This window comes from Paralichthys olivaceus, chromosome 17, assembly GCF_024713975.1.
Source record: "Paralichthys olivaceus isolate ysfri-2021 chromosome 17, ASM2471397v2, whole genome shotgun sequence".
NCBI classification, from domain to species: Eukaryota; Metazoa; Chordata; class Actinopteri; order Pleuronectiformes; family Paralichthyidae; genus Paralichthys; species Paralichthys olivaceus.
Genome location: NC_091109.1, coordinates 11,527,291 through 11,539,012, shown reverse-complemented (window position 1 = coordinate 11,539,012; position 11,722 = coordinate 11,527,291). Strand labels below are relative to the sequence as shown.

Sequence of the window (11,722 nt, the reverse complement as noted above, 5' to 3'; positions counted from 1 at the left end):
CACAGATTTATACACCCTGGTTGACAATAACCTGTCTTTGTTATTTATCTGAACCATTGTCTAACTGCACTTGTGTTCTGTAATTTCTCTCGATAAGCGCTACAACAATGGCGACACATCATGTGTGTGAAGAACTTTTGATTATTTATTCCAGAGTTGAAAAAATTGATGTGCAAAATGAATCTGAAACAATTTTCTCTAATTAATCATCTAACTTGATTATGAATCTAAAATGTCAAGCATGTGTAGGTTCCTTCTTTTCAGTGTTTTCTATGAAAATTAAATGTCTTTGGATTTGAGACTATGATTGGACATTTTACAGACTGACAGATGATGAAGATGTGCAGTTGCGGCCCCAATTTAAAGTCAGTGCTGCTTTAAATGACATTTCCAATGTTACATTTGTGGAAAATAAGCTCTGAGTTTTCAGTAGTGAGGTATTACTAGACAGGGATAAGAGGAAGTCTTCTACACACTGCCACTGATGTGACAATAAAAGGAATGTGGAGCAACCAACTCTAAGCTATTCGCAAAAAATATCAAAACTGTCAGCTCAGCCTCTTGAATATCTGATGTTTTTCCAGCGTAGGCACGAGGAAACAGCAGCGCTACAGCTCAGCACATGGTTGGACCACATGAAGGCATTATTATGCTGAATGCCTCCAATGTTGTTTGACTGAGACATATTTCCAGACGGCTGCCTGGACTGTGGCAACAGATGAGGGATATGCTACAAGGGGAGAGTCCTCGCTCCGACTGCCAGGCCCTACCCTTTCATAATCGCCCAGGAATTATGCACATCTCAGTTAAAGCACTGGTAATGTGAGTTATGGCTGTGGTGGTGCTTCCTGAGAACTCTGCCAAAAAGATGATTTAGATAGATCACACGTCTGGGGTCTGGTGGTTCCTCGGACACTGTTTAAACACAAGTCTTTATTCTGAGGGCAGAGGAATGTGAATGGATGAGGGTGTGAAAAACCCATCACCTAACAGTGACATTTCCAACATGGCAACGACGTTATTGCTTATTCTGTTATGAAAACTGGGACATTAAAGCAATTACTAGGAAAAAAAGCAATTCTTCATTGTTAGTCAAAGAAAGCACTCAAGTCGTAGACGTCTCTGGCTTCAAGGCAAAACATAGTCTGCAATAACAGCTACGTGTTGAATTAAAAAAGAATTTTATTTTGTTTAATACACAGGGTGGTTTGAAGTAAAATATGCATACATTCAGCTTTACAATTCATACAGGAATTATCCCACCAAATTCCTAAAATACACACTTTTTGTAACTTTACATATTTAAACAAGATTCCGAACACAAAAAAGACAGCTATACCAGTTTAATAAGTAAAAGCCTACTTCAGTTTTTGTCCTCATATTGTACCATTAAATCTAAATGGTAAACCTGTATGCAAAGTTTATTTTCAGCTAAATATAAGTTAAGGTATTTGTAGCAAACAGCATTTGAAGGTCATTCACAGGACAAACAAACGCAAAAGAATGGCACACAGAATTTTCCATGCAATTAAAAAGATTTAAAAAAAAAAAACGGTTCCAATGTGTGATAAGACATACTCTCCATGTCTTTTTCACTATCCCTGTCACACCATCAAAGTCTCTGCACTACATTTCCCAGCCTGTATACCAGCACTCGAATACAACATAATCAGAGGTCATGGGTACAGTATATTTATTACTGCTGCTCAGATACAAACACAGAGATAGGAGTGCTGGGAAATCCATTAGCAGTGTGGAGTGCATGGCTCTTTCTTTGATTTTCCAACTTCTGTGGAAACACCCTCATGACTCACTGCCCTGTTTAATATTGAACACTTTTCCTTTGTCTCTATACAGTCAAAAGAATCCATATCAAAGACTGCTGCAATGCCAGTGATATTGCTGATATTATCTGTCTGAGTGAGGGGGTGCCAGTCGGTCACACTCCATTAAAGCAACTCATTACAAAAAAGCTGTGCAATTTTAAGTGGTTCCCTCGTCTTCTGCACCCAGTGGAAAGCTCGCTGGTGCCAATCTATTTGATTTACGCACTCTTCAAAACAGACCGATGGTTTTGAAGTGCAAGTCAATAAAAGCAGTAAAACGTCATTCCCAACACTTGGTAACTCTATTATGTTCTGACGAAATGAGGCAGTTGTGTAGACAACAGACAGCTGATCCAAGCCTTCGACTGAGAGTGGTGAGATGGATTACAAGATAGGTTGGCTTGATAAGTTTCACTATACGAAGCATTTAGTTCTGAGTCTGTGCTGGGAGGGGGTTGGGATCAAGCACGGGACAGAGCAGAGGAAAGACAAACACTGGAGAAAAGTCAGGTCAGTCCTGCACTTATACAGATGTGCTTGCTAAGGCAAGATGCTCTGAGAACAGAAAGCATGCTGAAGACAAGAACCTTGGTCAAAATGTATTTATTTTTTTCTATTATGACATTTAATCACTTGTCTAACAAACTTTGGTTTACACGTTTGGAGCCAAGTGTCCTTTTAAATTTAACCCCAAAGCATAATGACAAACTGAAAAATATTTGTTATTTTGACCAAGGTCCTTAAACTGCACAAAATTGAAACACAAAAAAAAAAAAAAAACCAGAGGGTCAACTCATTCAATTCCGTTGAGAGGAAGGCTGAGCTGCATATTGCATTTTAGCGCAGCATTGTTATTAGAAAGTGTGCAAAAAGTAGTGTCTGTGTGGACACAGGTAGAGTGTGTGGACGGGCGAGCCTGACAGCTCAGCGGAGCAGAGACAGTCAGACGTCCACTGCCTTCATGTCAGAGCAGGGAGCTCAACTCAGGGCAGCACACAGTGGGAAGAAGAGTTCTTTCAAGTGTGTTTATGTTTTTGTTCAGAGTGTTGTATTCACACGTGTATGTCTGGACGTGCGTGTGTTTGTGTGTGTGTGTGAGAGAGAGAGAATGTGTTTGTGTACTTTATGTATGTGCTGTCTAGACCAAGGAGCAGTAGCCGCCGCAGGATCCACCTCCTGCGTCCTCGTCTGTGAGCTGCACTCCTCGGCCGTGGATCTCGCTCTGCCATAGGCCGGGAGTCTGGATGATCTTCTCCACTAGCTCTTCAAACGCACACTGAACGCCGTCCCTGGTCTTAGCACTTGCCTCTGGGAGCACAGAGTAGAAGGAGGAGGGGCAGGAGCAGACAGAAAAAGTGGTGAGGCAAGAAAAAGAAATAACCAGGGCGGGAAAGATGAGAAATGGGCGTGTGGAGAAGAGAAGATGAAATACAGATACAACAACTATTAATGTCTGCATCTTGATGTCATCATCTAGTGGTGGAAGGAAAATGTCTCAACAATAACTGTCACCTCCAGACACTAATTTAGGGGATTTAGTCAACACCCCTGCTCCACAGTATGATTATATCCAGACACATAATAGTTACAACCAGAGAATAAGGACATAAATTGTATTTAGAAAGCCACAATATATAAAGAAATGCCTTTGACAGAGACGATTGAAATCTTTCCATTTCAACACACGATTTTAAAACGACATTCTTCAGTTACTGGAGATAAAAGTGTCATTTCCACTCTTCTACATAGTCCTTTTCTGACAAATGTGAAAAGTAAATGCACAGGGGAAAAAACAAGAACACATGGAAGATGATATATGAATCCTGTTTTATAAATAGAACGATGCAAGCATTCCTCAGCAAGTATGGGAGTTATTTCTAAAGCTGCTTCCCCTGTGTAACGGTCTGCTGTAACTTATGCCCAGCAGGTCTCTGCAGAGCAGGGAATCCTCCTGACTTACCTATAAAAAGCATGGAATGTTTTCTCGCAAACTTCAGCCCCTCGGCTCGGTCTAGCTCATGGTTTTCCTAAAACAAAAGAGAGGTAATGGCTTATTTGAGGTCTGCCGGGCGAAGCTGACAGCTACTGTGGTCTTCGCAGGGCAGAGAGGAAAAGTGATTTTCACAGACAAAGAACAGGACACAATAAATTCATAATGCTCTACTTAGTGGGCATTTTTATCCCCTCTGACTGGTTCTGGTGTCCTGGTAAAGCACCAGCTGCCAGAAATATCAGCCATGGTCATTTAGTTCTGTCATTTGTCAAATGGGTGTAAGCGTATGTTTTTTAAAGATTCTTATTTCTGTAGACTGGTGACAAATTTAAAAAGGAAAAATCTGACAAATGAGGAGAAACAGGATGAAAATACATCCGTCTACAGAGCAGAAAGTGTTGCAGCATGGTTTGATGAAAATAAAAACGAGGTCACTCATATGATATGGCCTCTGCAGTCACCAGATTTCAACCCAATCAACAGCTGTGGGAGAGTTTGGACTGACTGCTCTCCACCATCGTCACAAAAACTAATTTTGGAATATCTCTGGTCTTTGTTCCAGTCAAGTCTATAGAGGGGCTGGGCAATAACACAATAGCAACATAACAAAGGTCTAATATATATCGATGTAATGCTTATGCAAGGTGTAAGCTCAGCGAGGACGCATTACACATCATTTCTCTACATAGATTTGTATAATGTTGATTTCTGCCCATAAAGAATTTAAAGCGAGAACCGTTACTAAGCAGCCAAAATCAGTCTTGAACTCATGAATCTGACATTTTTTGTGATAATTAAAGATTGTAGAATCAATGCCAGTGACGCTAATGAAGCTGTTCTGATGGCCTGCTGACTTCAGACCATACAAAACACTTGAGAATGTTTTTCTTAAATCTGTCACCTGTCTATGTTTGTACAAAGTCAGTGAATACAGTATCTCCATTGTTTTTACATCTCATGACACAAAAAGTACAGAAGATGAAATCAAAAGTCTTTATGAGCTGCTGATATCTAATCATACAACCTTGTGAGACAGAGCAGGAACTCTGACACTTGATCCATTCACAAACCCACTCACCTTATCAATTTTGTTTCCGACAAGCATTTTCACGAGGTCGTTCCTCGTACAGTACGTCTCCAGTTCGTTGAGCCAGTTATCGAGCTTGGTAAAGGTTTCTCGTCGTGTGACATCGTACACTGTGAAGGAGACATGCTCGGAGTGACGTCATCTATATATACACGTTGTACATTTACTTGACAAGTTGACACGCTGTAGGTCATAGGGAAAGACTCCTTTTAATCTATGACTACTTGATAGAGCAACAGAACAAGATTGGGAATAATGTGAGCATTATTGTTAATAATGGAAATATGTAGGTGGTAAAAGGGAGTGTGTATCACATTTCAAACATTTTCTTCATGAGTTATTAAATCTAACAGACCTTGAATTTCAAATTATGTTTTCCTGTTATTTTAACTGAAAGGCAGAGACTTCGTTAAGTTTAACTCAAGTTATTTCAATTTTTCAAAAATAAGCAAAACTACAATAATACAGTGTTAACTAAAAACACATGGTTAATAAAACCAAAGGGATGGAAGTTTTCACACAGCATCACATGGGGAGCTCTCACAATCCCAGCTCTATAGCAAGGCACCTTCTGTTTCTATGTATGTCATTAGACTGGTCAGAAACCGCAGGTTGTGGAGGAAGTCTGTTTAAGAGGTTGAACTGAAGTTCCTGTGTGTGAGTATTCATGCTGTACATGCATGTCCATATGAGGAGGGTATAAACTAACTTCCAGAGAGACAGACAGGCAGGAGGGTGTGTGTGTGGGTCACAGGATGGAAAGACATCACTCTTTTTACAACCAGCAGCCCAACTCTGAAGTGAAGAGGGCGACAATCCCCCTCTGCGCACACATACACACGCTAAGCTTACCCAAGATGACTCCCTGGGCACCACGGTAGTAACTGGGCGTCAGGGTGCGGAAGCGCTCCTGTCCTGCAGTGTCCTGCGAAACACGAGCAGGTCAGCCCAACTGGACACAGTCACCAGAAAAATAACTTGTGGCTCAAACAGAAGGAAAACCAGGGCAGACGGACACAAACAAGTCTGACTCTGACTCCGAGAGCTTCACGGAGCGCGGAGGCAGAAATGGTGTTACAAAACCGCCATCTACTGGGGAAGTGAGAGAATAGCCTGACTGCCGCCATGGAGGCGCTTTAAAAATGAATCTCTGCTCTTTGACGGACAAATGCCACATGTTTGCTGTTATTGAAGTACGTCTTTCACTTACCCATATGGCCAACTTTGCCCTGTTACCGTCCACAGAAATGGTCTTCACTTTAAAGTCAACACCTAGACAACGAGAGGATAGTGGATCACTCATACCTTCATGATTACCTCATCCTGCCTCACTACCAATATGATGACTCTTACAGGTTCAGCAAATTACTGCCAAGAATATTACAATGGCGACAGACTGTTATTATCAATGATGAATTGTCAAAACACACGCACCACACTCGCTGAACTTCTGTTAACCCCGTCTTTTCAGACTGGCATTATGCCCATCCTATGTTCTCTATTTAAATTATGGCGTGACTTTGTATTCATATAAACCATGAGCGGATGGTGTGGTTTAATGTCCTAGAACGAAATCAATACAGGTCTGAATGGAAAAAAATGAAGAAAAAAAAAAATCCACCACCTGTGAAATGGCTCAGACAGCAATGATTCAACCCCAAAATCCCTGCCAGGTCCCAGAGGAACACACATTTACATGAAAATAACAATGTTGCCCCCTTTCCCCTCAACAAGTAAATCTCCTCGATTGCCTTTGTGCAGTGTCTGAGTGTGCAGAGCGTGCAGTGTCTGGATGACAAATTGGCCAGACTTTTAGCATCCAGTGACAGATTTACCAGGGAAATGTAAACTTGTGATGGGCTTGTTTTTACATCTGGGACTGGGGAGAGGAGTTCAGCCCACAGCCACAGAAGGGACACAGAGACAAGGCGAGGATATATGACACACGGTGTGTGTACCACACACACGTCTGTTCACACAGTCAATCACAACAACTTGCCCCCCCCCCCCCCCCCCCCCCTCAGGTCCTGCAGGGTTGCTCAGATACTGTTGCCAGATGCATGTGGAGAGGAGTTTACACTGAACATTTCCCTGAACCTGGACAAGTAGATCTCCTGCTTATGCTAATTTACTACAAATTCAGACAGGCCGTTCCCTGAGAGAGAGAGCATACACTAAAGCATCTGTTTGTAATATCTCAATACAACAAGATGCCACTACCACTACAAGTCAAGGCCGGGCTGATCCCTGCAGGCCAAGTAGTTCACAGTGGACCTCAGAAAAGCCCTTTGTCGTATCTTGTAAATACAGCGACAACATCACAACACAGCCTGTTATATTGAAAACATTTAGTACTGATGTCAGCAGATGACTTCACCTGCAATTGTATCCAGAAGTCACTCGATTATATTCCAAGCGCCATGACAGCTTCTCATCTGTCTGCTGATCATCTTAAGTCAAATTAACACCTAATGATGATGACTGGGTGTTGCAGTGATTACATTCTGACTAAGTAGAATCTCAATCCAATATTAAATGTGCTGATGCACTGAGACAAGTCTACCCGCAGGGAGAAAAGCAACCTCATATAAACTGCTCTGTGTGATGACGATGAAAACACTTGAATTGAGATGGACTGACACTGGATTAAAAGTGCTTTTTTTTTTTTGTCTGGATCTGAGGAGATTCTAGTCAGTGAGGGAAAGTTTATGTCCAATGAAGACATCTGTTTGGAAAGAGTCACAGCTGGCAAAGTAACACAGAAGCCGTTCATGCTGTGACCTTGAAGAAAATGTGTTTTTACAGTTTCAAACAATTGTTTTAACAAAGACAGTGCTGTGAGCAATTACCTTTACCCTAAAAAATAAAATTACATTCATTAAGGAAGAAAAAAAACGTAAATATCCGAACCTTGAGTTGTTGAATTCTTTCGTGACAATAAACCCATTAAAGTTGTTCCAGCCCTAAAACCGCTTTAAAATATAGCAGGCATCTCTTGAACACATTGAGTGATTCATACCATTAAACAAGCATCCTTTGCAGATCCACCAGAATTTAAAATGTACTTGAAAAAACATTTTGTTCCCCATTTCTCCAGATAAGATTCATTGTTTCACACTACTCATTACATTTAAAATACATTAATTATGTGGTACTGCTATGGTGAGATTTATTTTCAGCATGCCACGAGCTGCTCTGCAAGCAGCTCAAATAGAAATATTAGAAATAACTCTTCAAACCAACTCTACACCAGTGCAAAATACAACCTCAACCATGGCTGTGTGTTTATTGCAGTTGAAGATTGTGGCTGATTGTTGTGCAGTTGCCACCATGAAATATTATTTTCATTTTTCTCTGGTGTTACTCACCTATTGTGGCTGCCTGTTCTGGGTCAAACGTGTCATCTGTGAATCTTAAGAGCAGACTGTTGACAGGAAGAAGGAAATAAGAGCATTAAGACTCATTATTAATCAACAAATACAACAGCTGGATCGCTTTTTTCAGTAATTCTATCAAACAGAGGGTGAGGAAATCTTTTGGGCTGGGATCATGTTTCCATTTGCCTGGCTCACCCAACATGTCCTGCGGCTCCAGACTTATCTAATTGTGTATCTCTTTCTATTGATCACTTTGTCCATCACTGGCATTACACACACAAGGTTTGGATGACATCACCGCTAGATTGTAGTCAGCAGGACAGGGTTCATTTCTCAACTATGACTAATCAAGTGCAAATGCCTTAATCACAGTGCTGATGATGGGGATAAGCTCACTCTTTTCCTTTGACCCCCAAACATAATTTTCTTAACGGGTCAACAGGAAGGATGCAAGGAGTGTTTAATATTTAAGTTCCATACATCCAATGAGCTGTGCTTGCAGACAGGGAAGATGTAAATATATTCCGTAGAAGTCATTTGTTCAGGTCAAATGAAACCTGCTTGTGTTCTCTGCCAGGCAGACATCTCTTTGTTGATTAAAAGATCTCTATAGATTGCAGAGAAACAAATTAAATATCGGTATGCTGTTCAAAAGTCAGTTCCTTTTTACAGACCCAGCCCTAGCCCTAAGGGCTTTGCTTAACTTGTGGGACCCTTAGCCACATGCATAATGGACGTACAGGGAGGTCCGGCTCTGCCTTTTTGACAATAGCGTCACTGGCTCAGAGGGATTCAAGCAATGATTTGAAACTAATCATAGCTTGATTTAGTTTATCATATTGAGTAAAATCCTATTTAATAATACAAAATTGCTCTCTGGAACCGCCGCCCTTGGCCTGAATGTTGCGCAAGCAGGGAAGCGTACAGTACAGCTGGACAGGTCTATGTTATAGTGCTGATATAAACTTGGTCCCTTCACTCCAGTGGGGTCATCGCCCACCACAGTAAGAAAACACAAGTGGATAAAATGTGAGAAAAAGAAATTCACAAAAAAGGATAAAGCCAAGTGGGTAAATAAAGGAAGAATGAACTGTCTGTGTTATGATTGTTGCCACCACTGTGGAAACATTAGAGCTGACAGTCTGTGATATAAACAGCTTGATTTAGTACAAACACTTGAGATTATTTACAACCTCCTGGGCTAATGCTTGACTCATCCAAGAAGAAAGATGTTCCTGTTTCCCTTTTTATAGTCAACCCCTTGCTGATCGTGCCACAGTTCTCAGTCCTGGAGATCTGTTGATAACAGCTTGTTACGTTGAGTCTGCACTGACAGATGTTTTTTTTAAACTTTTAATCTCACTTATCAGAAGGCTTACATCCGCCCGGAGCAGCTCATTATCTATGTAGCATGCTATGGCTCTGGAAGGCATGCTGTGTGCACTCAGTACCATAGTTTTGCAATGTGATGGTTGATGGCTCGGGCCGGCTATCAGGATTCTTTCATGCAGTCTGGACCACAGTCATGGAGACCAGAAGACCTGACCGAGCTCCCTGTTGGCACACTGCGCTGAATAAACTGCCAGACTAATGTGTAGTCTGCTTTGAATAATAAGCTGATTTGTGGCTGCTAACGAGGACCTGAGATTAGAATTTAATGGCTGAATCAACTGTGGTTTAAAAAGAAAAACTCCAACAGAGGGCAAGCTTTAGAAATGAGCAAACCCCTGTATAGATCTGCTGCTCATAACGATGTGAGGCATTTAAATCTTGAAGATGCTAATGCTACAAATACAGTAAGATTAAATTCAGCCAGTACATGATCTATAACAAAACAATGACTCTTACTATGTTTGATGTGTGTTGGCTGAGTAAACTGTCATCAACTGTCATATGTTAGCGAAGATGATGTCACATATAGGACCTGAGGTTAGCTTGAAAGCTAACACACTGTTAGCCTCGTGTAAGCTTAACACAACCAAACACTGCGACCTGTTATCTATTGAAACGAAGAGGACAATCGCAGCTCAGTGTCCTGGATAGTTTTCAAACGCTGCCTTATCCCCGATCATCGCATTGTTGTCATCGAGCTGCTAAGCTAACTCCGGCAGCTAGCTGACGTTGCCACAGAGCCACGCCATCATTTTCCCCCTCAGGAGATAACTTGGTGTTACCTGGACTTCCCCACGCCACTCTCTCCTATGATCAGTATCTTCAGCGTCGTCACTATGTCTTCTTCCATCGTGTGTTCACGCTGAGTCGTGTCACCCTCGACGATCGGCTACGAGCCGCTTTTAAACGCCGTGTCTGTGTGTGTCTTGTTTACAGCTTCACAGCAGAGATAGTTTCTCTTCTTGCAGACGCCTCACTCCTAACCATTTCCGCTTTGACACACTGGAACTTCCGGTGGATTTTAGACCGATGAGTTCATTATTACATGATAATGATTACACAATAAGAACATAATAAAATGACACTATGTAGAAAGTATTTAGGTTTAATATCACACATGATGATAATGATGCTTTAAGTCAAATGTGTGTTTTGACCATTGTTACATAATATCTGTGCAGCATGACATTGACTGTCATTGCTCCATTTAAAGTCATTCACTGAGAGGACTGCCCCTTTTCATTTAGGGGCTTTAATTGCAAACCTAATTTGAACTGTTTTCATTTATTGTGTATGTCAAACAATTATAAGTACTGTTAAAATGCATTTTATTTATTCAAGCAGATTTAAGTTATTACTGTTAACATAATGACAGCGAATACGGATTTGTTTGGCTATTATAACTCGTGTCTTGTTAAGATCATATTTGAAATCATATTTGAAAACAAATATTAAATATGTACTTAAAAGGGCAAGTGCTTGACACCCTGAAAACAAATATTGAATATTTACTTAAAAGGGCAAGTGCTTGACACCCAGGTTTTCTAATACACAAATATATTCTATGTATTTTGTGACAGACTCAAGTATAAAATGGCTGTCCGTCCAAAGTACCACCAGGCATCTTTCTTACTGTGTTGACTTAAAATGTTTTTGAACAGGATGTGGTCAGCACTGCTCACACTGCAGCCTCTGAATGAATGAGTCATATCAATTGACTTTTGAGATGGGGAAAGAAAGACCATCCATGTGCCAAACCATAATGTTATATCTCATGTATAAATCATGCTCCACGTTTCAAGTAAAAATAAACACTGTATAAAGAACTGTAGCTATTTATACCTGATTTGTATTTATACTCATTGAAGTTTTATCCAACTGCTCCCAAGGTTCAGGCAAAGTTATCTTCTCTTCAGCTGCTACATGTTATAAATCACTTTTCTGGTATTTGGTTGAAAAATTAGATCCACACCTGGAAAAAAGGCAAAAAAATAAATATTCCTGTACATTTTAAGAATAGTTATATTTTAGCTATTGAGAAAAAGAC

The 11,722-nt window shown here is 40.7% G+C and overlaps 1 protein-coding gene across 1 annotated transcript; it reads right to left on the bottom strand.

The window, feature by feature from the left end:
- Positions 1–1,164: 1,164 nt before the first annotated feature.
- rab18a (RAB18A, member RAS oncogene family) lies at positions 1,165–10,671 on the bottom strand. Its single transcript, XM_020087562.2, has 7 exons — positions 10,458–10,671; positions 8,275–8,330; positions 6,117–6,178; positions 5,759–5,831; positions 4,898–5,016; positions 3,787–3,853; positions 1,165–3,134 (listed from the first exon to the last, which is right to left on the bottom strand). Exons 1-7 carry the CDS (start codon positions 10,523–10,525, stop codon positions 2,965–2,967), a joined length of 615 nt encoding a protein of 204 aa, XP_019943121.1. The 5' UTR covers positions 10,526–10,671; the 3' UTR covers positions 1,165–2,964.
- Between the last annotated feature and the right edge of the window lie 1,051 nt (positions 10,672–11,722).